This window comes from Ischnura elegans, chromosome 6 (assembly GCF_921293095.1).
Source record: "Ischnura elegans chromosome 6, ioIscEleg1.1, whole genome shotgun sequence".
NCBI classification, from domain to species: Eukaryota; Metazoa; Arthropoda; class Insecta; order Odonata; family Coenagrionidae; genus Ischnura; species Ischnura elegans.
The window spans coordinates 34,189,142-34,216,749 of record NC_060251.1 but is presented as its reverse complement, the minus strand read 5'-3'; the positions used below and the strand labels follow the sequence as shown (position 1 = coordinate 34,216,749).

General features: G+C 36.9%; 1 protein-coding gene across 1 annotated transcript in view; it reads right to left on the bottom strand.

Annotated features, from left to right (window-relative positions):
• Positions 1 to 1,961: 1,961 nt before the first annotated feature.
• The window catches only part of LOC124160367, a 66,320-nt gene continuing 40,673 nt past the window's right edge, over positions 1,962 to 27,608 (bottom strand). Inside the window, exon 3 of the mRNA XM_046536206.1 lies at positions 1,962 to 3,813. Within this exon, the coding sequence (XP_046392162.1) occupies positions 3,775 to 3,813 (39 nt within the window). The 3' untranslated portion in view covers positions 1,962 to 3,774. The remainder of the gene's footprint in view (positions 3,814 to 27,608) is intronic.

The following is a 27,608-nucleotide window of genomic DNA, read 5'->3' as shown; positions in this document are numbered from 1 at the left end:
ATACATTCTAAGATGTATTGAATTAATGAGTTTATTAATTCTATCACATCTTAGGTTGAGTTCCCCATCCTGAATCTGAACTAATAATCATTAATAATTCTCAGTACCACTGTCACTGCATGCAATAGCAGTGATAGCTTTAAAAAACACATGATGAAATTGACAACATCAATCGTAACAAGAGGAAGAAACTCAAGTTCTGCAAGTGTTAAACAAGTAAGGAAGTATTAAGCTGATAGCAGCTGTAAAGGAAATACTTAGCACCCAGAAATCAAAAATAAATTTGTTGGTATTTATGGTGTTTCAGGTGAAGGGGGGGTTTTCAATAAGTTTCAGTGTTGCACAGTGAAAATTCCTTTAATAACCCTCTTTCCCAGTATGTGTGCACTTAACATACCTGTGACCAAGTCTGGGTTGATCTCTATTCTCACCTATTGAACTTAACCTGCGGATCGAATCATTGAGTGTGGAACATCAGTTTTGGGTACCTATTTTATTAAAGAAGATATGTAGTAATAACCATATGGACCTCCAAAATTGCATCTTCTTCTCACTAATTTGTTTTTTCCTCTTCACTATTTCCTGGCACTGCTTGCTTCTTTTCTGGTGTGAATGTTTGTAGACTCATGGAGGCATCTTAAGTGAAAAATTGACTTTGTGGGGATGGAAGGTTAGGGAATCACCCAGGGACAGTTTGGCCAGGTGGGCTGTTATGCAATTGCCGAGGGCCTTGAGCTTAGGGGGCCCCACACAATGCTTGCATCTATTGTGAAGCTTATATGAAAGGTACAGTAGAAAAGGGCTCAGATTACTTGAACCAAAGTGTTTTTGTAGTAATAAAATTCAACATTTTCATTAGTTTCTTCATTTACAATGCACTCAGCCTAAAAAGATTACATAAAAAATAAATAAAATAAAGGTGTCAGAAGAAAAAAGAGAACCTAATACTTTATTGATAGGGTTATTCAAAAATGTTATTCTTGAGGTTTTTTTTGGATTTCAATGCAGTTTCAAGGAGCAAATTCAATAAATGTAAAATATAACCATAATACATTAATGTTATTATAATTATAATATTTCGTAAGATGTGAAATTCTCACCTTTCATCGTAACTTATAATGAAATTGCTATTTTTCAATTACCTATGTACTTTTATCTAGTTTTTAAGAGCCAGAATAGTGTCCCAATCCATTTATCGGCATGCATTTTCCTAAGGATTTTAAAAATCCTTCCCCACGCATAGATAGGTGAGAAAGACCCCATCATGAGCCCCAGCTGATCCCAGTCACCCCAGACCACCCCAGGGATCAGCTCTTCACTTTCAGTGCCTTCTTCTCAAACCTCTATCTATACATAATGGCTGCCAAACAAAGAATAACATGGCAGACAGGGGTTGCCTTCCAAATATAAGATTTGATGGGCACATGTATAGGTGCACATGCCCCCCCCCCCTCTGACACTTAAAACATAGTAAAACATTGTTACACGTTTATCTCTACATACCTACTGCCATTTTATTTTGTGTATTGTGGAGTCTCAATCCCTTAATTTCATATTAATTAACTTTTGTTTTAAAATAAAGAGAATATTTCATACAGTAATTGTTGTATCTTGCTTTTAATCTCAGTAATGAGAAGATCCTTTGCCTGTCACATTCCTTGTGCCCTCCCCCCCCAGAAAAAAATCCTGGATCTGCTAAACGGGCACATGGTCAGTATTATTTTGGTTTGTGGCATTATACATTGTGGTATTTTTTTTTAACAGTCAACAGCTCATGTACCTGCTGAAGATATTTGACACATGGATATCTTCATAATCTACTCCCATAATTCCCTTTTGATAGTATTTATTCCTTTTTTTTAATAATCTCACACATTGTCACTTCCACGCTCGTCACATATCAATAAACATGAAACAGACATTTAAACCATATTCTGTCAAGTCAAATGAAATCAGCATAATCATTATTATTTACAATTTTATTATTTTACAGTGTACAACATGATTCACAGCTTGAAGTATACCATTAATTCATAACAGAAGTTTTTCTGGATTCAGTAAAAAAGTGTATCTGACAGAATTTTATGAGATTGATGTTTGCAAGTGATTTGCTGGGTTCTCTGTAAAAAGAATTAATGAATTTGTCTTCAAATGCCTTGTCTAAACATAATTTTGTGTTCAGCCATGCAGCATAGATGCTATAAATCATTACCAATATGAATGATAGTATTAAAGCAATTATATGAACTTTGGAATCATTTAGATGAATTATATAAATATTTCTTCACGGCATTATAGAGAAAGAAAAAATATTCCGTTGATAGAAAATTCCTGTGTATTTTGAAATTTTTATTGCCCTTTCTCTCAAAGATTGTGTGCTTGAATGGAAAAAGATTGAGTTCCATTTGTATCACATTAAATTTCATTCACTTCAATATTAAATATAATATAAAGGAACAATGAATTATAGTTTTACAACCGCATCAGTATTGCTGCTGATTTCCTTGAATGTAAATTATGTGGAAATGAAATTTAAGCCTTTTTAGGATGGAGTGTGATTAACTGTCTTTGTTTTTTGCATGAAGCAGCCCCAAGGAAGGCTAATTTAAAATATTAGGTAACCCCAAGCACAAAAGACTTTTTATGCACACATGATTCAGAGAGATTAGACCCTGTCACAGGGGACAGGAAAACCACTAATTTTCATCATAGCTCTGTTTAGCAGGTTTATAGAATAAAATTATTCTGTGTAGAACCATTGGCTTTTGAGGGCACCTACTTTGCTAGCCATGCCCTTAAACTCACTTGTATTTGTACTTCAGGGGGCTTAAATCCGTGATTTTAAATAATGGATGTAGCAGGTGATGCTGTTTAATGTATACTATTTGTGTTGAAATCCAAGTTGGTTGTACATTGTTTGGACGTATATGGGAGTGATGCTTGGAATTGATTGCAGATGGAATTAGTTATGTCATAGGAATGCACAAGAAAAATACATAATGGATAAACTTCTAAGAAGAATAAGGTAAAAACTGACCAAAATTTAGCCAACTACAGTAGAAGTGTGCAATCCTATCATATGATGGGAAACATGCTATCAATATCTCCCTTTAGTTTTAAAAATTGAGTTTATATACGAAAAAAATTAATGATGAGATTATGAAATGTGATGATCAGATGAGATGATTCTTACTTATAATACAAATATTATACATGCGGGTCGATTGACCAAAGAAAAATATTTTTTGAGTGGCAAGTTTTTCATTATGAATTTTGGCACTGATTAAAATCTAATGACAATTTTTGTGCGGTTGACCTAATTGGTAATAAAAATCACACATTTTTACTCCCTTTTCTCTTCTGTCACTGAATTTTGAAATCAAGATCAAAGGAAATATATATTATTATCCATTTTGGTCACTGGGGCTCATAGATCATGCTTATGTATGTTGTTTTTTCCCCATTGCAAACATAATTATTGATTGATTGCATTTGCACTCCACAAATGATATGTATAAACATAACATTTTGAAAAGATGCAAGAAAACTGCATCCTTGTTTTATGTCGGTCTTACTTTCAAAAAAATCAAGTTTAGCTCATACTTTTCTTTTGAGTCAACATTACCGACTCGATCAGAAAATTGAGCAAGTGGTGGTCATTGTTCTCTCTCTATCCATGCTGGGTTCACTCGTCACTGAGAACAATAGCTTCTCTTACAGCATGATGATTTAGACTTCTTGGTGTCGTTCCTCTTTGTTTCTGGATCCAGATCTTCAGAACAGTAGTTTGTACTGAGGGTATTTCAGAGAGAGCTGTAAGAGAACGAAATTTGAATTAGACACTTTAAGTACACTACTTTATGGTACCAAAGCATGCATATGCCAATGGATGAGGTTTAGAGTATTACGTTGGAGGGTAGCAATCCTGCCGGGGGTTTAGAAGCTATGGATGACCCCCCAGTGAAACTTCCATAGCCCCTAAGTATTCTTGGAAAATTGTTTAAATTAGCCTCTGAAAACAGCATTTTAAGTACTATGTATGGCTAAAATTTAGTTAAACTTTTGATGTTTTTGTTTTCATGGTACTTGAATATACAGGTTTCGTACTTTTTTGGGACAAATTATTACTTAAGTTGGGGGGGCAGGCTCCCCCTAACCACCCCAAAATTCTGCCTATGTGTATGCCCATTGCAAAAGTACCTTATGGGACTCTATCCCAATCTGAACATACTCTTTGGAACCAATTTTTTTCATTTCCATGGATAAGTATTCTCTTATTTTTTTCATTAATTATGAGGTATCAACTTTGGAATCATTTAGCTATAATTTATGAAAATATCTTTACTGGAATATTGAATATTTAAAAAATATTGGAATTGTTTCGCATTTGACTATAGCACACAATCATGAATTATTGGCTTTTATTTTGCAAAAGAATTTTCAAATTTTTTCTTTGGAGACTAAAAAAAACTTTTCATTCTCATTATTGGCTTAGGCAATGAGAATAGGAGAGGGTATTTGATCCTTGCTCAAATAATAGGTACAGTTTATAGTATTCCAGTATTCCACAGCGATGTAACGAGGAATATGCTATTTATTGGGGGGGGGGGGGCTGGGATGGTGACCCCAGGCAACTATGGGAGTCTGGGAAAATTTTTGAAAACTGACATGTCTGGAAGTAAATTTTGTATCATTTTTGCTCTAAAAATTAAACTATAAGCAGTTTTTAGTTATTAAATATCAAAACTAGACAAAACTAGTACATTTAAGAATTATGTAGCACTTAATGAAAAAATACAATATGAAATTAATAGGTATTTTTGATACCGATGTAATAATTTCTTTATTTTATGAAAAAGATATCAGTTGTTGGTTAAAATATGCTAATACATTGTATAAATGATAAAACAAAACATGCTAACTTATTATGACTTTAAATTTGGTCTACATTTAAATGATTTATCGGCTTGTGACCCTTTTTACCCTTGGAGCAAAAGTTGATAAATTGGCCCACAGCACTTAGAAGGATAAAATACACGAAAAGACAGAAACATATAAATGAATAAGATAAAAAAATAGAAAAATATTATACACCATAAAAATATGTAAATCAATGAGGCGTGACACACATTGAGTTGGAGTAATGTGGATTGCATCATTTAAGGAAACTGATGGATTATTTTAAATTTGGGATTTTTTATGTTTTAAATACCTTATCAAAATATGTAGCTGGTTTTCATGTATATTTGTATTTCACCTACCTAATACACAACGCTTACAATCATATTTATTCGTGGCCCGGCTCTGGCCATCATATGGAAGGATACAAAAAAGAAAATAGCATAAATTGCAAATGCAGCTTCTAAAGGTTGCTATATGAACTATGAAGGTGGTACTAAAGAAATATTTAGCTGATTGTTCGTTAAAAACTACAATATTGTGCATTTGGCTTCAATTTTCTATTCTTGAAAAATATATTCCTAGATTAGGCTAGAATGTTTCAGATACGGGTGTTAGAGGCGAATTTTGCATCTGCAGACGAGGCGTTGCGAATTTTCTTGAGTGACAACTGGAAAGGACAATGAGACAATTTTTTGATACAGCTACGGCACATGTATGCTGAAAGAAAATCATTGGCTTTAAGTATTTCCTCGCTCTGTAAACGTTCATGAGTTGTGTACAAAATAAATTGTACGAAAGTAGGACGGGCGGTTGAACATCCTCTAATTGTTTTGGGGGACAACGTGACGTTGGGCCTAAAAGCGAAACTGTCCTACCGAAAGCGGAACGTTCAAAGAACTATAATCATGATGCCACGCTCTACATAACTACTTTCTTGTGACGCCTTCTTCATCACCATAAATGCCTTGTCACCTTTAAGTTCCATTATTTTATTGTTGTCCTCTCTTCTTCCTCTTAGTGGAGATTGTGACGGTAGAAATCAGCGAGTTTTATTTCTATATAGAGAATCTGAGTGTTTTCCCTGGTCTAGTAGGAGATTCATTCTTGTGATGATTATGATTTCCAAGGAGACCAGTTAATTTGTGGAGAACTCCCAAATGAGCGTAGTCGCTCAGGAACCACCTATAGTTTAGGCTATGCGGCGAACATTTTTATCGCAGTTCTCCGTTCTGCAAATAATGAATCCCGCGAAGTTCATCATATCGGTCCGCAATTAGGTTAATTTCTTCTTAGTCAGTTATCTTAATCTTACTTGCATTACCATTTATACCTAATCAGGGCCCCTCCTAGGATAGGGGGACATTCTCCAATGGACTTTGTGTTCAGGAGACGCCAAAAATTTCGTTCTTGAAGATCGAGGGGGCATAGGGCGAATTAGAACATTATGAAATATAACTACATTGAAAAATGGAGGATCAGAGGGGGAATGGAGTGCACTTGTGCTAGTGGTCTCGTCAGTAGATCACGTAGTCACCACAAGGAAAAAAAAAGCCCCTCCACCCCCAATGGCTACGTTCCTGCTATGCTCTCTGTTACATCTCATTGATAACTATCGTAAAATGAGCGATTTTAGAACTTACAAGTTCTAATATTAATTCTAGTGATGGGTCGGTTCGATTCCTCGATTCTTCGATTCCTCGATTCTCGGCCAAGAACCGGAATCGAAAACGAGTACTTGCCAAGGTGAAAAATCGATTCTGATTCCAGTAGTACTTCAAACCACAAAATATACGACCGCGTTCCCAAAAGTCATTTGAATTTTCGCGCCTCGTAATTGTGATAACAAAACACATATCTTCCTGGGTTGTGCGAGTACTCGAAAATTCAAGTCGAGTCGAGTAGTTGGTACTCGACTCGAGCGCTTCGAGTAGCATTACGAATGTCGAGTCGAGTAGTTAAGGTTATAGAGCTTTCGAGTATAGTAGGTCCAGCGATCTGCCGACAGGAAGCGCTATCATGAAACTCGTGTTATAATGCCGTTTTTAAAGCCGATAAGTCATCCTAATGCCTTGGCCTGGTAGTTTCAGCTTGCCGAATACACTATATGTTGTCGACATGGGCGCCGAATACCTTTACGGCAGCCGCGGCGGCCGATCGTCTTCCTACCCGGCGCGCACTTGTCCGAAATCGGAAAAAGCTGGAATGAAGTCCAAAATGACCTTTTTGGGGATAGAGACTTGAAACTTAGCGTAAATACTCATAAATTATTACCAGATATAGATTTATATGCCGTTTTACATAAATACGACCCTTTAGTGAGATACAGAGGCCCAAACATGACCAATTTTTCAATGCCACGCGAGATATCGTTTTTCCTCAAAAATCTTTGAATTTATCCAGGTGGTTTTGCGTTGGTATGAGTTTAATGGAATAAAGAAACGCAATATTCCTTTGACCTGGTGCTTTCCCTATATTTTCAATGACTTTTGAAGATTTTGGCTCTCATCTGTCTGGTTTTACAACGCAAAATGGCCGACCCGTTTTTCACGTGAAATTTGACATAAAGTAGATATTATCTTTCGTTTACGAAAACTATAACTCGGAAAATTTGAACCACAATATAAAGTAGAGATTTCTAAAGATTACTAAGTAGAAATCTTGGAAAAAAGTTTGCGACGAAGGAAATTATAGCGATTCTTTAATCGCGCGTCAAGGCTGACCTACACGCCGCGGACCTCTGAGGCTCGGTAACTGAGGCCGATTTTTCAAGTTTTTTAAAAAATTAGTCTTGAAAACCGTCGTGTAAAGCATTAATTTACTGAAAACACTAAACTGAGGATGTTAAAAAGGATTATGTATAGATCGAATATGCCATTTAGCGCATTACTCGAAAGAAAATACTAAGGATTGGATATTTTTCGGAACCATCCCACGCATAAGAAATATGGCTCGGGTATTGAAGTAAAATGAAGAAATTATGTCAGCATGCTTAAGAGAGAGAAAAATGAACTGTTTCCACGAAAGGCAACAACTGATACCCTTTTTCCCTTTCCACCTTCGCCGAGGTGAGTCGCGCGGAAGGGGGAGTTTTCATATCACCAGGCATCTTTTAGCCTTTTTTATTACTGCATCCGTCCGATGTGATATTCATTTGTAGCGTTTAGTTTCTTTCTTGAACTTAAAGAAGCAAGAGACTTTAACCCTGATTAAATGACGTGCGAAGTATAGAATTTTTTTGGCTCTACAAAATTCAAGTTTAGTTCTATATAGTTCGTTCGCTTCGTCCATTTGAATTCCATGAAGATTCAAGGTCCAAATAAATCGTTGATATTATTTTTAATAAAAATTCCAAAGTCTCTAAAATCTTGCAATTTTGGTAGGAAAGTACTTGCCCAGTCACACAAGTGTGTAGCAAAAGCCAATTTTCTGCAGGCAGTAATACTGTAACATGAAGATGTCAAAACCTGCTGGCTGAGCATATAGAATAATTGGATTTTCTGCTTGAGAATTTGAAAGGGCCAAATATTACATGATTCATAGACGTAGTATGTAATCTTTATTATAGCTGTGAAAATTACAATACTCAGGGCTCATTATAGGGCACGATCCTCATTATATTTTCCTTCTTACATTAGGCTAGACATTCATCATAGAAAATTGGAGTAGAATATATTGTAGTATGCATTGCTGTATTGCCTGGTTCAGAAATTATCATACTTGACTCGATACTTGCGAGTAATTTTCAACTCAACTCGAGATCAAAAAGTGCTACTTGGAAATCCCTTTTATATTCCAAAGGAGCAAATGCAGACTAGGGAGCCTGTGACAGGTATATGGTCAAGATACAGTTATGCATTTGGAAAAGTACCCAAAGTCACCATAGCAAACACTGTTGAAGCTGAAGTGGAAGCTTATTTATCATAGATGAATGCACCACCAAATTCCTTCCCTGGGAAATACTGAAAGACTTGTATCTCCTACCCAAGGCTGAAAGTATTAGCGAAGAGGTTTCTTGCCATACCACCATCCACTGTGTTCAGGGAAAGACATTTAGTTCGGCAGGAAAAATATGTGATGTAAAATGCTACAGGCTTTATCCTAGGCTATCCTAGAAAGCAAAGCATCTTCACTTTGTCAGCTGACAGAGTGAAGATGCTTTCATATCTGAGCAAAAATTTAAAGTCTGTAAAAGGAGACTAAATTTGTGAGACATTATTGATAATGATAAGATATTATCAATAAAAGATAGATATTAAAGGAGATACTTTTATTTTAAATTTAAACATGAGTTAATATTCAAAAGTAATACCTATCATGTAACATCACTTTTCAGGAATGTTCTGTTTTGAAATTTAGCTATTATATTTTAATTACATAGTGATGATATGAAAGATGCTTTTGTTTGACTGACTCTTTCACAGAGTAATATTTTTAAAGTGGTTTTCTTGTTGCCTGGAATTAAGTGATATTTTTCTTGGAGCCTATGGCATCAGAATCGATGGAATCGGTATCGGTAGAATCGGAATCGAAATGTCAGAATCGGAATCGGGATCGGAATCGATAAAATTTTGGAATCGACCCATCACTAATTAATTCCAATCTGTTTTTCGTGTATCCCTCTAACCGTTAGACCCCTTATTAACCTGATTTACTCCCAAAAAGAAATTCTGGTATTAATCCGGGAGAGGGCGCGCGGCGTAATGTAACGTTAGAAGGCGCGTGGGGTGTCATTGACACCCAAAAGAAAATATTTTTTTTCTCTTTCCTTAGAATAACATAGTTATGTTGTGTTCTTTTTTAAATAGGTCCACCATATTAAATTGAAACCAACTATTTCCTTCTACACCATCACCATTAAATTGATAATGGGAGAAAAATATTCAACTAAGGTTTGTTTCTCTGTAGGTTATGTGACACTCGGTAACTTATTTGATGTTAACTTTACATCTTTGTGTTTCAAGGCATGGAATATCTTATTAAACATGCTTAGTATAATGTTATACATTCTAAAAGCGAAAAAAATAATTAGCTCTCATGCAAAAAAAAAGCTCGAGGGAAGTTCGATGGCTCGAGAGAGGATCGTGGAAGGGCGCGTGGTTTGTAGGTGACACCTTTGGACACTTTATCACGTTCCGATCCCAAAGCAAAATGAGCATTTTATGGGATACTGGCAGTATTTTGTCAAAATGTATGAAACTTGAAGGTATGAGAACTAACAACTCTGTAGATACCACGATGTATCTACAATGTCTCAAAATAGGGTGTCATTTACACCACGAGCGCCCTTTCTCGTTTAACCTATAGTCTTTCATGTGACGGAAAGTTCTTGGATATTGGTTAGACATGATTATTTGATTAGTATGTATTATTTGTTAGTAATAGCCGCTGTGAGGAAAAGAAGGCCTATAGAGAGAGATAGAAAGAGGAACCTCATTTGGAGAGGCACCCCTCCCCTCTCCTGACCGAAAGGCAATTATCGGCTTAATGCACGCCGGGATGTCCCACCCGCGAGAGAATAGAAAAAACGTTTGTTCACGGAATGGGTACTGGGCCGGATTTCAATATCTTTGTGGCTTTTTTGTTTGTTTGGTTTTTTGAACCTTTTAGAGGGAATACGCAAGTTAAAAGTTCAACTACATGCTAGAAAAAAAGAGTGAAAAATCATCGCAAATTTTGAGGGCTATATGAAACCACTTTCACAGGTCTAATAATTAGCCAGGAGTAAACTCTACCCTCACCTTCGGGGTTGAATTCCTAAGTGAGTGCCGAAACCTCTGAACGAGTCCGCAAAACGAAAAACAAGCTGTAGAAATGTATAAGACAGCGAAAAGATTAACTTATGTTCGTAGCATTTTGAGTGTTGCACAAGTTGGTTGGCATAATTTATTTTCTGTGGGAAAAAACCGGTCAACTTTATGTTCGGCACTGTATCTCCCTGATATTTTTCTGTTTATCAGGCCTAGAAAAGTCATTTGACTCCTCTGTGTTTCTCCATGCGTTATACTGAAATTATAAATCGCCTTTTGTCCTTAATTGTAAAGGATTTTGTATGTTCTGCCGCAATTGAGTATCTTGAGCTAACAATAGTTCCTCCAGCGAACCCTTCGGAATTTTCATAGCAAAAATTACCAGGAGCCTCCGAGTCTAGTGTGTTAGCATATTCCCGCTAGTACTGTGAAACTTTTAAAATATTTTTCTAGAATTCATTTGTATTTTCATTTTGGTGTAAACTGTAATGAGTGATGATTTTGTTTCCAGGAAAATTATTTTCTCTTTGGTTTCCATTCAACCCAGGAATTTGAAAATAAAATAAGTCTAATTGCCAAAAATGTAATGTGAAATAACATTTATTAAATAAGTAAATTTGATAATGTAAAATAATTTGAGATAAAAAAGGCTTTATTCAACCCTGGAACAAACTGTTTCGTGATTATAATCTAACGTAGCCGTTTTAGTGACCTCAATAATCAACTGCCAAATATATCCCCTAAATAGTACTACGAATTTATTTGGTATTAGTATATTTAAGTTTTACTAAAAATGACCACGACTCCATAGAGACCCAAAAGGAAACGTAATTAGATTATGTGATGTTAGAATAATTCATGGGACGCATGTGCTCTGGAACCATAAATTCTACACAGTGACTCATCTAATCTTACATGGTCGAAGTTCTTTACTTTAGGGGGATTTTATGCCAACAGACCTCTGCAATACATCCATCAGTAATGTTGTATAGCCAGTAAAAATAAACACCACATTCAACCATGAAGAAAACTAAATCGTCACACCAATCAATTTTTTGCAGGCGTTGAGGTCTCCTCAATGCTTAACTGCGCATCACATCATGCAGGTTTAGAACTCCTTTGAATTCGTTCGATAATTAATAACTATTGCTCCATATAAGAAGGTCTTAGCGCGCAAAGGAAAACCTTAAATAATGATCCTTTTGTTAACGTACATGAGCGAAGAGACTCCGCCCTTTCGGAGATCCCCGACAGCGTGCAACAGACAGATGGGTTTGTCTCCTTATGGATAAAGGCTGTCGGCCTCTTAAGGGCGTGGCCTGCTTGCTTGCTAACACGTCTCCTGAAGACCGGCCGTGAGTCTGTTTGCGATGCCTGACCGGTGGCCATGAGATGGACCTCGCTGGCCCTCCTTGCTCGAAGGAATACCCGGCGTCCTCCAAAAGACCCCACACTCCAGACGAAAACTCACTGGAGTCCCCTCCGGCCACGGTGTCGAAAACGTCCGTCGCAGGAGGACCAGTCTTCTGGGCCGATGAAGATATATTTACGCGTGATGCCGTGTGGATCCCGGATGAAAACGAGGACAAATAAGGAATCGCATGAGCATTTACGCCCGCCTCTTTCGATCTTTGCCCTCACGCCATGTCGTGATTAGGGGCCAGATGTGTCCCAAGGGGAGCATGTTAATGTGAGCGCCAAAGATAACCTGTTGGTGGTCCATGTGCGATAAAAAAATGGAGTCTACGCGCGTCAAATATGTCCTAATTTCGGTAAAGACTAACTCATTTACTTTGAGCGTCGAGAAAAATTAAAGAGGAAAGCAGAGCAATTAGAAAACATGCACAAAAAAATCAGTTTAAAAAGCACAGCATTTAAGAGGATCAAAATCGATCGACCATTTTTTGTGAGGTATTTCTTTTTAAGAACATATGCTTCCACTTTAAAATTTCTATGGTTAGTTGAAGTAGACTTATGTTAATATTTGTTCTATCTCATATTCTAAAAATTATCTTAAAAAAAGTTTTCATTTTTTAGATACTGCCAACCGTTGCCAAGGTTCTATTCTAACTACTCTGAAAATTTTAAGATGATAAAATAAGTAATAGATTACAAAAAAGACAAATATTTGACTATTGCAGACGTTTCCGTGGATACTTCTGCCAGCATCATCAGCGATGATGGTGGGTACGCGAAGGTACGGTGGAAGGAAAGAGGCAATACTTGTATTTACTTTATCTAGTTTGCTGCTGACGGAATAAATAAATAAATATTGATAATCATAATGGGATAAATAAATATTAGCATTGAAAATGCCCTTTATAAAAACTTTATTCCAATGAAAATTCTTTTTGAATCGAAAGTTAATAAAACCCGGGAACTCTTGGAATAAGGTGCCTGAATATAGCTACTTTTTTTATCATACCTGAGTTTCGCATAGATTTATCTCCGGTTATCCTCCTAATAGCCCTGGGAGCTGTAAAAATGTCTATCAACGTTTATTCGTAAACGTAGTGGCTATGTCTCTCTTATACTTGTGAGAAGCACTCAAAACTTAAGTTATTCGGTTTAGCGAACAGTATTTTTGGAATCACCGGTATTAAAGCACAATGCGCTGCCTGTACAGATAATTGATGCTAATAACCCTTCCTGTGGTAAGAGTTTGTGTGTAAGCTGCACCGGCTAAGAGGGCGAGCTATTTTCCCTGAGACAATTGCGATTTCTCAAGATCTTAAGACACCCAAAAAATAGCGCCACGTGTATTTTTCAGTGGATGTGGTGCGCTCGCATTCAACTCCGAGATCCTCCGTTGCTCAATGCTCTCTCCATTTTTCCAACATACTGCTGTGTTTTTTATTATCAACCTCATGAGTGCGGTTCTGATTTCTCACTCTATAGTACAATTACTGAAACCTATTTAAATATATATCCATATCCTTTATGAATATCTTTCATTTCGTTGTGTTATTTTTAATTTGAAAAATTGCTCATAATCCTGTTTGTTCCTATGGTATTTTTGAAGTAGTTATTTTTATTGATATTTATGAAATTTCAGATTGCATTAAAAAAGATTTGAATGATATAGTCAGAATTTCTTCCTCAAAACTTTCTCTTTTTACCTTTTTTCCGTGTCAATTGACCTGGTGACACAGCCCAACAAGTTTTCAACTGCCAGTATATTCAATAATAAATGAGTTCATGTTATTTTAGCCGTAGCTGTTTCCAGTTAGGATACAAAAAATGAATTCCTATAAATTACAGAGCTCGTTTTAGGCTTATCTTGGCGTAGCAATTTAATTTATTATTATTTAATTTAATTTAATATAATTGGCATATTTAATGCATTGCATTGGTTTTACTAATATTTGGGCTGAGCAGCATATGTGTTTATGCTTAACTGAATTGGATATACATTAAACCTGATTTTGTAAATAATGAGGGTGTATAAATATTGCTTCATGGATCCTTGCATCATGTGCTTCACTTTGAAATCTCCCACTCTTACTCTGAGGTTCAACTCGCTGTCTCAAATGTAAGTTTTGTAATCGAAAATCTGGTTTAACCGCGGTGGGAACAAAGTGTCGGCAATTTTTTTTCTAGCAGCAACTCACAGCGCGGCCATTTATTTATTAGAGATTCACGAAAGCCGACGTGCCAAAATTTTGGGCGGAACATTCTTCATCTACATTTGAATAGCGATGTAATCAGAGGGTTTCCAGTGCAGCGCTGGCAGAGAGGGATATGGAGGAACATCATAAATCCATTTATTTCCAACGCCCACGCATATCGAACTGTGATCATCTCTTGAGTGCCTTAAAGTTTCACCTTGAAACCTAATGGGTACGCGGTAACTCTTCGGCGGAGGAGGAAGAATTTTTCGGTGCGTTCTAAACCACGCCCTCTGCGGAAAATAATAAGGGTTCAGAGGTTTAAAAACGAACGTAATATTCGTTCCCGAAGATATTTATTACACCAATTCCAATTTTGATCTTCAAAATGTGCCATAATGCCAGAATTTTGTGGTTCTATGACCATAAATTTAAAAAAATTACAGTTTTTTTTGGCGTTTTCGGAAGGCATTGCTACTGAAAGAGAAATATATCACGAAAAAACTATTGTGCCAATGTAAAATGCCGGTATCCCTCCTCGGTTTATTTCTTAAGTGCCAGGGCACGATATTTATCATCCAGATGTTAGTAATGAAATATTTACCGACATTATTAAATTCAGGATTTAAAATTGGATTATCTAAGTTCCCGAATATATTGTGCATAAATTACAGTTTTTCGGGAGGACAGTTCTGTTGGAAGAGAAATATGACATCCAAAAATTACTGTGCCATTGTACAAGACAATAACCTATCCTCAATTAACTTTATTGGATTCCGTGGTAGCATTTTTATCACCAAGACTACAGAGGATAGAAAATACACTCATAAAATTTAGATTTTATCTCAGCTTTCACAAAATACATTGAGTGTTTCTCGATTTCACAGTTGATAGTTGGCGGTAGATTTATGGACATCTTTAGCCATGGAACATGCCACAGAAGGTCTATCTTTGAATCAATAGGCTATAAAATCTAAAGTTTTTTTTTAAAACGGTGACACATGGCGGGCTTTTTTTGCCCAATAGGTGCAAATGTCGAAAAGAATTCTTAAATAAGGCGTAAATTTGTGGCCAGATTCAGATTATGTGTATTCAAGACTCCAAGTTGTTTCGGAAACAAACATGAAGGTGAATACTACCGAGAGTGTCATGTGTTATTTTTTTCAGTGGAAAATCAACCGGTTTCGATGTTACGACGATCTGGTAAAGGTTGTCGCCTGAATCAAAGTATGTATACGGTACATGTGCACTCAGTGATAAAGACGCTGGGGTCAGGGAAGCAGAGAAAGTGGGGGTGGTAAACCACAATGGAAACATATTCTGATTGTTTTATCCCCTCGAGGTTTGCTTTAGAGCCAATGGACTTGTGTTGAAATATTGAAATGTTTTGGGTGTTAGTAGTATATGTAAAGAAATACAATTTGATATCTTTTCTTAGCATACTATTTTCCACTTGGTACTAGCAGAGACAATGAAGGTCATGCCTTTGTTTCTGCGGGGCTGATGGATCTATCATATTTTAGGATTTTATTTATTCAGTTATTATTTTCTCCGTATTTGTGTGTTGTCAACGCGTATGCTAACAAACTCTACATTTACTTATAACCCCGCAAGACGCCTCAATAGAGGGGTTTTAGGACGCCAGCCGTTTACAAAGAAAAGGTGTGCGTTTGAAATATTTAATTAATATTCCTTCATGCCCTTGTTGTGGGGAGAAAAAGAATTCCTATTCGTTCGGAAAAACACCTTTTTTCCGTTTTTATCGTAGGTACTTAGAAATATTGCTCGGCTTCAAGTGGATGTTCTCCGTGTTTTTGTGAAACATATTTAGTCTTTATATCCCAAGCAGTCTAAGTCTATTACGCAGCCATCGAGTCTCACGGGGCTCCTTGCCTTATTTGAGTCAAATATTCAATTGAAAAAAAAAATCGCGATTGAGGTGCAAAGTTTTTGTAATTTTTAAAATATTTAGTAGATTTTTTACTCTATCGATGTTTTCAGAGATTACCGCCTTCCTGATTATCGGTGAAGATCAAGATATCCCTTCGTTGCACATAAATTACCCCGGGAAAAATTTCTCTTTTCGGGTGGAACCACGGACCTTACTGTCCAGAATCATATTTTCTTATGCAAATTTTTTCCAAAGATTCGCTGTTCAAATACCGGTCCAGGGAAATTTTTTCCATGGAAATTAACGACTCTCAACGTCGTTGATGAGGCTGGACTGAAATATAACACATATCTATTACGTTAGCGTGTTTGATTGTGCAACCCTGTACCCAGAAGTGATGATGCTGTTCGTAATTTTCTGGTCCATGTGGGTCATCGAGGATTGATCTCTTTTTTTTCTTCTTCTTCTTCTCTCGTCAATCCTCGCTCTGGTGCCTGGGCGGACCAGTCGTCTCTTCCCGTCGACCTATTCGACCAAAATGTTTGGCGCAACCAACACAACATTTCGCGTGAGCCCCTCCTCGTCGTCTAAAAAGGTTGACCGATGAGAAAGTGTTTTCTTCCCCCCCCCCCCCAATATACCCACCGGTCTCTGCAAGTAATTCGGCGCGAGGGTGGACCGGCACGTGATCTGCGGGAGGGAATCCTGGGAAGAGTGAGATGGGTGTGGTCTATGTCATGCGAGGACCTCCTGGATTATACGACCAAGAGTTTTATTTTCAAATACGAGTCGTCGATCGTCGTATTTTAGCGAACCGGTTTCGGTGTGGCCTTAAAGCAACTCGGTGGAGGAGGGTCAAGTGCTGGGTACCTATTCGTTCTGGAGCACCCCATGTTTTCATGAATTGCCCCTTTTTAAAAAGGCAAATGCATGCCCGATATATCGTTTATAGGTATACTATAAATGATCTACGGGTGCGATAATTTCGCCCCGGAGTGGACTGTACTTGAGCAATGCTTAGCCATGTGAGAAATCGTTTTAGTAGGGGTGAATTCAAAATGTCATGACGACTGAGTGTAAGCTTTTGTTAACTAGGGTTGCTTAAGAACAGTCCTTTCTTTGGTGTTTTACCCTTTCGCCGTAGATTTCATCTTGTGATTTCGGGTGGAATAAAGGTCTTTTTAGCGCCTGAGTGCTGGTGAAAGATTTAAAAAATAATTATTGGAAGGGTATGTTCCATTTTGTAGTTTTAGCTTTTCAGTTATTATACTCCTTAGCCAACCATCATGTTCAACCTCGCAGTTTATACCATCCGATTCATCGGACAGAATTAGTGTAATTCAGCAGTAATAGGTCGTGATGGATAATGGAAATACTCTGAAAATATTTTTCTATTTTATGATAATATGCGTGTCTTAATTTATCCAAAGAACATATTTTTCATTTCATGCCCAATAATTAAATAAAACATGTTTTATTGATAAATCCTTTTTTCTAATTAGCCTCTTATGATAACTCAATCTATGCGCAATGGAACGAGATTAGTTAATTTTCGGCTTTGGCTGTTGAGGACAGATTTGTTGCAACTTGCCATACTAGGCATTTTCGCTTTCCATCCTTCCAGCCTAGGTTCGATTCCCGGCGATGCTGATCCGTATATTTTTGCTGCTATGAGGAATAATGTTTGTGGAATTTCGTTGGCCCTTTTTCACTTGTAAAGCGTTCCTTCTCTTTCGCATTTATCCATCATTTTCATAAAGGGCCAGATATTAGGAGGATTTGGGAAATAGCCACGCGGAGCGATTATTTTGGCAAGCGGAGCTTGGAGAGCACTCTGAGCGATTTCATCGCGAGTTAAAATTAAAATGGATCTAATTATAAATAATAATTGCTTTGACCAAGGTGCAGATTAGAGTGGAATAAATATTTTCAGGCTTTATCTACTTCTTTTTTCTTGAAATAATTCTTCAGAAATTGAGTCGGTAACAAATTTCAGTGATGAATTACTTTTTTCAAATTTTATAGTAACCCTTGATATGGTCTCTGACAAAACCTATGGAATAAATTGTTCAAATAGTATTATTTAATTAAATAACATCCTATACCTTCATGGCATAAAACGTATAAGCATTCAAGCATTCCTCGCGGGTTCTACACCAGGTTAATGCAGTCGTATTGACCGACGTTTCGAAGAACGACTTGTCTTTCATTTTTTAACGAAACGTCGGCCAGTACGACTGCTTCAACCTGGAGTAGAATCCGAGAAGAATACCTGAATGTTATCATCAGGAAAGTATAAAACGTTTTAGTATCTTTGGAAAAGTTGCAATTCGATTCAAAAATCGGTTTACCTTTTGTATTAAATTGAATTTGGTTCACCGTCGCGAAAAAGTTTACCATCACAGCAGTAGCTTTTCGTCGATCCGATTAACGGCGTAAAGCCATTGAAGCAAAGCACAATTAACAATGGAATTCGTGCGTTGGAAATATATCCTCTCATTGAATGCGGTAAGGGAATTTGAGGTCCCGAGGTCGTGAAAAGCATAGGAATGGTTATGGATGAGATTAATCGTTTGAGTTCACGGTAGTATTGTGAGCTGGGTCGATTGACTCTCACCCACTAAACCTAATGGAATTTTCTTCGAGAAATGAGGGAATAAACGCCCGCTACTTGTCAGATGAGGAAACAGCCCAAATCCTACGCTGCCCTTTGCCGTATGATGTAAAAATTTCCCCTGAAACTTTCTCCAACCCTTCCGTAATACCTACTCCCACTTGAAGGCCACCGAACAAGATAACGCGCGCGGACGCGGTCTCTAAGACATCGCTGAATGAATACTCGTTGAGTGAGCCCCGAGGCGACCCGTGGCATTAGGTCGGAGAGATCGTGTTTCGCGTGATCTTTGACTTAATGCAATCCTAAACTGTCACCGTGGCTAATATTACACGCCATCTTCCATGGCCAAGTGTGCGATTTTTTCCTTTCTGGCGGACGTGGGAATGGATATTAATTGGACGCATCGCTCTTGTTCGAGCGGTTTGATTTTATGGCGTATTATTTGTTTAAAAAAATACGCTGGTATCTTGAAATTTTAAGGATACATTGGGTTGACGGTTGCCGAGAATGGGCTCGTTCACCAACTTTATTTTACTGTTGATAATGAGTTTTAATAATAAAGATACTTTTCTTTTCCGCTTTCGACTCCTCGCCTACTTCTGGACCTTCGCGTCGTTAAATACACGCTCGCATTATATTGTGATTGCGTCAATTTTGAAAATACGCGAGGAAATAGGACCAGTATTTGAGGACGATGTGTCCTACTAAGAAGGTTATACCGTTGAAGAAAGGTACTGTCAATTTTATGAAAGCTTCAATAGAAAAAAGTGATTTCTTTGATTTTTTCCCGAAGTTGCAATTGGCAATCAAACTGTTTAAATAAGCTCTTATGGGAATTTCGGTATACGTATGTGCAATGTTTTCTCCCGAGTAGATTATGAATAAAGTAGTGATTTATAATGATATAAAATTCTGTCTAAATCTAAGGCTCATCTAAGTTGTACTTCCTTAGTGCTCAGCAGTTTAACGCAGTACTTTAATTGAAATTACCTTTGTTAATTAACATTGATGCAATTCTCTTAAAGAATGAGAAAGCATTAGGCATAAAATAAAATCATAGATTTGTGTATATTATGGGTACCATTTTTTAGACTAACACACGTAACGTGTGAAATCATATATTTTTGTGAGGTAATGTGTGAAAAGAATCTGATTCGTGTTCTTCAGCCGCTTTGGAAAATTTGAAATGCAATCATGAGCTGTCACCGAGGCCATAATAACGCGCTATCGCCCATAGTCAAGTCTTCGTCATATTCCTTATCGGGGTTGAAGTCCTCAAGTTTTTTGAAAAGGTTTCATTACGACCATTTTGGCTTGGTATGGGTGGTGAGACGCCACATAGCAGACTCAGATGCCTGTGCCCATTATGTCGGACGTCCATCTTTAAGAAGAACATCATGGATACAGAACTTCAGGCGGTTTGGTGTCGAGTTTCTTGCCCTTTTTCCGAAGCAGCCGTCCTACAATCTCGTATTTCGGTGATTGGTGCCCAAAAAAGGATGCTCAAATCTGACTATGGCCGTGGGTGCGCCCGAAGAGTTATCATCCCTGAAATCTCGTGTTGGATAGATGCTTGAAAAACACTATACGCCATTTTAGTTGAAATTTTTTTATGAGTTTGTCGAGCGAGCTGGAAAGAGGAAGGGTGAGAATTGGATGTGAGACTTGAAAAGAACAGGGAAATAGTGGCCAATAGGGATCGGGAAAACGAAATTGAAATATGAAATATCCATTATATTTATTATGAAACGAAAGTTATGATTCTACACTTTTCAACACTGTCATTCTTCGTCAAAAATGTCTTGAGTGCTCGTCGTTGTAGTGAAAAACGTTTTGGATTACGTCAATTTTTTGGTGGCCCGAGGGATGCTGGTCGTTTTATCAAGAGAATCTCTAGGGTTTTATTATTTAGGGTTTTATTCACCCAAAAATTGATACGGTGACATCGACCAACAAGTTTTTAACTTCTATAACATAGTTTTTTCTTTAAATTCACCAAGGCGGGACTAATATATGACGTTGCGATATGGGAATTTTCGTTACAATTGAGAGTCCACTATGGCGCAAATTAGGTCTATCACCCCTATCCTCCAGGGGAATACGACTTATTTGTAAATTTTGGTCCGTTTTATGATGTCTATTACTTAAAGTTGCATTTCATGTCCATTAGCAAGAGGTTCTGTTTCATGAAATAAATCCATGGTGATTACGTTAATGGCTATCTCCGTCTCTGGACATAACTTAAGGTCTCTAATGAAGTTCCAGGAATTATTCGGAGTAATGCGAAGCCAGTCGGAAATCACAGCATTACCATCCATTGGAAATGCTGCCTGATCCAAATACATCCCTTTCAGTTAAATCCTCTGGGATCACTAGTCCGATATCGTGGTGAGGGTATTCTGTAGCGAGTTCTTTGGCATAGAATGGTGCTGGCGGAATAGCTTGTTAGAATTGTCGTAAAACTTTGAGCTGTTATCTGCCCACTATTTATTTAGTGGGAATCATAACCAATATTTCATTTTTAACTTGCATTTATCAGCAAATAGAAAGCAAAGAGCACAATAACCCTAAGTTTTGCTTTATTGTTTGACCATTGGAAAGGGCATAACTTAATCAGAGCCATCATAGTACTCATCATAAATATAGGCTAGATCGATTTTTGGCTTTCGATCGTTAAATTGCAATGAAAAATCCCACATAACTTGATCCAATACTCCTCCAACCTTACCGTGTGTTGTAATATCGCTGATTGGCGGAATGTGACCTTAGTGTTTGTTCACTGTATGTTGTACGTATTGTTTATCTGTATTTAGAAATTAATTTCCATGAAATTAAATCTTTAAGAAATAGTATCATCATTTTAATATGATCTTGTATGCATGGATATATTTATGTGCATAATTTTTTCTATTTTTTATCGGTAAAATTGAAATCGGGGACTTTAGTGCTTAGCTCACGTTTTCGCGCAGCCACGGATAGCGCATCGCTTGCATTTACTCGGATAGTATCAGTCTAGGAAAGTAGAACCCCACTGTCGTAAGTCCCGTCACTGCATTCTCTTTCCATTCACTTCCGATATATCACTCACGCAGCAAAGCGGTCAACAGTGGATGCATCACAGCGATAGCCCTTTTAGGTGAACAATCGTGCCCGGAAATGGTCTAGAAGCTTGTTGATTGGTGTTCGTAGTCACTGATGATTTGGAAGAGTGCGAGTTTTTAGGGTTGAAGGAAAACGGTGTCGTATTAACAAGGGAAAGTCTAGGCCTGCTTGAATTTCGTATCTTACAGTAGTATTTTTTGCGCCAAATGTAATTCCGGCGCGCCGCAGTGATTCATCTCATACATCAGTGGGACAACGTATTCTTTTAAGACGAACCCAAAGATTGGAATCCATAGTAAGAAATTGAGATATGCGGATGATTTCCGAAAAGTGATTACATTGTTCATGTTTGGTACACATATTTGATAGGAGTGTTTATTAGATTTCAAGCCAATTTCTTCAATCCTAAGATCCTTATATTCTTTTAAGGTGTTGCCTATCAAGAACAATCTTTTTTGTAGAAATAAATTGATCACCATGTGATTTGATATACATGAGGTATCAATATTAATTCATGGACTTCGATTATTTTGTGAAAAATCCTCAAAACCTGTGTTTTAGCCAAACTATGCATTAGATTAATACAAATAACTGTTCAATCAATTAAAATCGCTTAAATTTAATTGTAAATTGAATGTTTTCACCCCCAAGTAGATTATCGCTTAACGAAAATGTTGTGTAGATAACGGAATTGTAATGTAAACTCTCTCTAATTCTTTTCAACTTGAAGAATAATAGCAGAAAAAAATAAATTAAAGTAAGCCCTTTAATTTGATGGGCCTAGTCGTAAGTTATTACAGCTATCTTACCCCACTATTTAATGAATGGTGCTAGAGGCAGCTACATTGGACGCAAAAGAGCATTTAATAATAGATCATTCATATAGGAAATGTGCTCCCATTCCCTTTATAAAATAAGCGATGAGTTTGAAAATGGCATTGCCTTGAAGACTTAAAGGGTATTTACTAAATTAAATAATTTTAGAATGACAGTTTATATTATTAGCATTCGTTTACGGTTTTAGAATGGGCTTCATCTCGATTCCGATTTTACGTTATATGTTCAAAATCAGTAAATACCTTCGATGAAAAAATCAAGGAGTGCTTAAATTTGGATCAAATCTGTCGAAATATTGGTCACGTAGGTCTTCGATATTTTTTCTTGTCTTGTATATTATCATGGATTTAAAAATAGCAACAGAAGACATCTCTCTGAAATTCATGCATCATAAACGTAGTATGTAATCACAATATTTCAGAAATGTGAGCTTTTAGAAGGGCCTATGGAACTCATAATTCTTCACCAAAGCTTTCGCAGCTCACGTTGCCATGATTAGAGTTTCAGTGATATTTTAAAGAGCAATATTCTGGTATCATATAATTTTTATGGAATCATATTTCTGATTTATTATGCGAGTATATGGCGTAGTTTTGTATGTAGCATTTTGACCTCAAAGCGTTTCCATATATTTAACCCGCATACCGAATGCAATTCTCTGGAAATAATTCCTACTATATGAGTTGATTTCTATATGCTGGTGCTTTCTCGTTTTCCTGCGCTTCTCAGGTGAACCTAATTATTAGGGTTATGCGCTGAAAAATGTTTAGTACCGAAATAAATCTGTCAGTTGAGATTAAACACGGTGCAACCGCTTCCTTGAATGAGCTTTCTCATAGCTAGGGCCTAACAGCAAAGGTATTTCCTGTTTATTCTCGGGGAAGGGCAGTTGTTTATAGATTTATTTATTTCCATCTCCAGTTTTAATAACAAGTTGAAAAATATGTTTTATATCGTATAAACGTCTACTTTATACCTGATACCTAATTTTAATTGTATTATCTTGATTATTTGCCATTACCATTGCCGAATTTATTAAAATATAAAGAATAATATAACATATAAATGCATTAATGGTAATTACATTGCTTTTCGCCCATATATTTCAATGAAAATTTGCCAGAACCATTTTGGCTCTTGAAAGAACCTAATGCCCTAAACCTTTTCATTTCTACAACATTTTCTTCAGCAAATTCGATTTCCGAATTTTTTACAAAATTTTATTTTGTACCCTCTCAAGAAAATGTTGCTAGAGATGCACATTTCTTGTGTAACTTAAGATTTATATTTTTAAGTAATTTGCCATTATTATTGCCTTTTCGACTAAAATGCATTTTACGAATTAAATTTTCTTTCGCAAATACATTTCAATAAGAATTTCGGATTTCAATGAGAACTTCAAAAACAATTTTTTCCTTTTTTGGAAAAAACACGTTCCTTAGTAAATTTAATTTCCAAAATTACAATTAAATTTTATCTACTCTCCTGAAAATGCTGGTTAAGATGCATGTTTCTTATGTGACATACAATTGCTCGTTTTAGGTCGAAAAGAAATGAAATATACCTTGTAAATGAATAGTGCATCATGGGTCACGAGTAGTGAACGAATTGAATTAGTTCTGTCTAGGTTTAAATGCTATAAAATTCGAGAAATGAAACAAGGAAGTGGAGCTTTATAATTTATTCGCATCCATTTCATTACCTTGCAGCATCACGATTTTACGAAGACGGGACTGATTTTATGCACTGTGCATCATCTCTTTCTCTCCATAGCAACGGCAATTTATTTGAATTATCGTTCCTCTAACCGTTTCACGACCTATGCAATACCTCTATTCCTAATATAGGCTCGCTATTTTTTCCTTCTTCCAGAAAGAAGAACCCGCTGTTCCTCCTTCCCTAATTGGACAGTTTTGAATGGACGGGTGAAGTGATGCTCTTTTTTTTGCGGGGGAGGATGGTATAAGGCTATCAATCCACTTCTTGGGTCCCTCTCGTGCTCTCACGATCGCTGGCTGTTCGCTATACGGTCCGTCGTGAATTGCGTTCACTTTTCCGGGAGAAGATTCTCCGACCCTCACCCTCCTCCTATCGTATTTTTTTGAGTGGCGAGGAAAGAATGTTTAGTCGCAATAATAAATCTCATGCCCCTCTGGGATTTCTTCCTGGAGGCGTATTTGTTTTTTGTGAGGCTGTGGATGTCTCTGAGAATGCGGTTGCTGAATATAATTACAGGTATATTGCCTTTTGCATGTGCTTAAAATTACCAAGTGTACCGGTTCTGGTGAAGGCTCAGGTGAGGTAAAGAGTTTTTGAAAAGAGTCTTAAGTATTCTGTACATTATGAAATAAATATTTTGTAATGGAATTCTCGTTTACGATCATAATAAAAAACGATTTCAATTGGCCATGTTTCTAACTTTTCTTGATAATTTGTGACCAAAATTGTAAAATCTCACTATTTCTAAGTATCCTAATTTTATGGCTTTAATGTCAATATATTGCCAATTTCGGACTGGAAAAATCATGATATCGCTGACTTTGGTTTTGGGTAGGACTTCGGCATTTTGGTGATAGCGGTGGGCGTATTTAATTATCCGGCGTTTTGCATATACTTAAAAAGGGTGTCTACCAGTGTCTGTCCTCGAAAAGTATGAGAGAAATTATAGCGATTTTTTAAAAGGAAGGCAAGTAAACCACCGAGTTTTAATAATGAACTTTTATTTATTTTATTTATTTATTTCAAAAGTCCACATACAACAATATTGCTAATTTATAGTGGTTTAATAACAAGAAAGAGATTCAGGTTGAAGATTTTAATTTGCAGCGACTTCATCTGCAAAAGTCTCGAAATTTTCGTGAGACTTCGTCTCAGCATTGTAATGATAATTATTTAAATTTTCATGGGTAATGTTAAAATTACTCCATTCTGTGGGTCGTGAATGCCGTGGTGCATCTCGTCAGGAGTAGTATTCATTTAGAATTTGACATGAGGTAGACCGGGTAACTTATTCGTCTTTTGGCTAAGAAGATGCTACGGTCCCCTTCCATTATCGTTTCGTTTTTTGATGGTGGGGAAAGAATGTTAAGTGGCAAAAATAAATCTTATGTCCAGTGATTCTTTTTCTTGAGCCGTATTTGTTTTTTGTGAGATTTTGCAACCTTGGAAAATACGATGGGAGGATTTAATGTCCTTACGAATAGGATTTTTTCGAAATATACTAGTGGGCTGGAAGAGGATGAGAGAGGTGAAGAGGTAAGAGAAGTGAATTTGCAATAAAAAAGCAGGCTAATGAATTCACTACTTGTGGGGTCTAGAATATATATCCTGCATTTGTATCCACGACTGTATTCATTGGTTGCAGCCTTAGGTGGCGGTGGGTTAAAGTCCTCGCCTGCCAAAAATGAGGTCGCGGCTTCGAGTCCGGCCAGGTTTCCCCAATGCAAGACAAGGTTGTTTTTGCACGTATAATTGCTATCTTGTTGAAACCACCGATGTAAAAAGCCAATATTTGCCGTTTTCGGCGGTACCAGAATAAAGAAAAAATAAAAAAAATAAGAACTTCATAAGGAAAAGTTACGGGATTTTCCTGACACTTTATGTCAGAATTGAATAATGGCGACTTTTGGTATGCATCTTTTTAAGATTTCTTGTGGATCTTTTGTAAAAATTTCTGCATTTCTGTGAATAGGGAATGGCGTAATTTTGCGTAATACGGCTTCTGGTTAGGAGTAGTATTTACTTAGGTTTCGGCATTGCGTGCTCTTAGAAATTAATTCAGTTCTTCGCAAAGATGATGCTTACGCTCCTTTCTTTCTTCTTGATTTCGGGAAGCTGGAGGAAAAATGTTAAGACGTAAAGCAAAGGGTTAAGATATTATTGCGTTCTTATTAGTCGTGGAAGAATCAAAGATTATTTCCTGATTGCAAACTATGTCATTCCCCTACAAAATAACGTTTCGAAGCCATGAATATCTGAATTTTTGTGTTATGGATTTACTGAATTATTTATTTCTTTTTCTTATAAAACCTTTGATTAGTCTGTGAAATAATTTTAGAAATCGCTTTAAAATTCACAGTTAATAATGTGAAGATTTCGCGATATTATTAATTCAATTATCGTCTCAATTTGTCACTGTACTGAGGGTTGATTTTTTTAGGGATAGGCGTTACTGTCAACTAGTTGCATCAACACAGGTTGTGTGTAAATGGCTGCGAGGTAATAACTTCACTTTTTGATCTTGGAAAAAGCATGTTATTTTACAGAGATATGGATGCTGCAAATTATATTCACCATTGCAATTCTTTCACGGAAATGCGATGCCTGTAACCATCAATTTCCCGATATTTATCGATTATCGAAAGTTTGGCGTTTATTTTTCGATCTTTCATATCCTCTGACCTTTGCCTTATGACGCTCCTATTGTAATGGGTGCTGATTTTCACAATGATCTATTTGTTTGCAAAAATCTCATGATATTGATGGCTATGCAAGGAAGGCAAAGTGATGAGTTTTCATCTGAACGGTCGATTCCTTCCGTCACGCTTGCACCGGATCGTGCGTTTTCGAAATTGAAAGTTGCTCATCAACACCGTTATTTTTCAGATTACCCCTTTGGATGGGTGGAGAAACGGGCGAGTTCGTCCGTGAGGTTAAGATAAGTCGAGGGATACTCGTGGAATTTCCATCTCTTTTGTATTCGGAAGGGCGTCCAAGGACCGGAAGCAGTTTTCAGTGAGTACCGAGGTGATTGTCCACCACAGTTTAAACACAGGCTTTCTTTTCGTCTCGTGGAACGCGGGGGAATTCTCAACGAATTCATGCAAAGCGATGCTTTCTAGTCATGTCAAGGTTTTCCCAATTAATTTCCGTGGGCGAATGAATTTTGAACATCTTTCTTCACT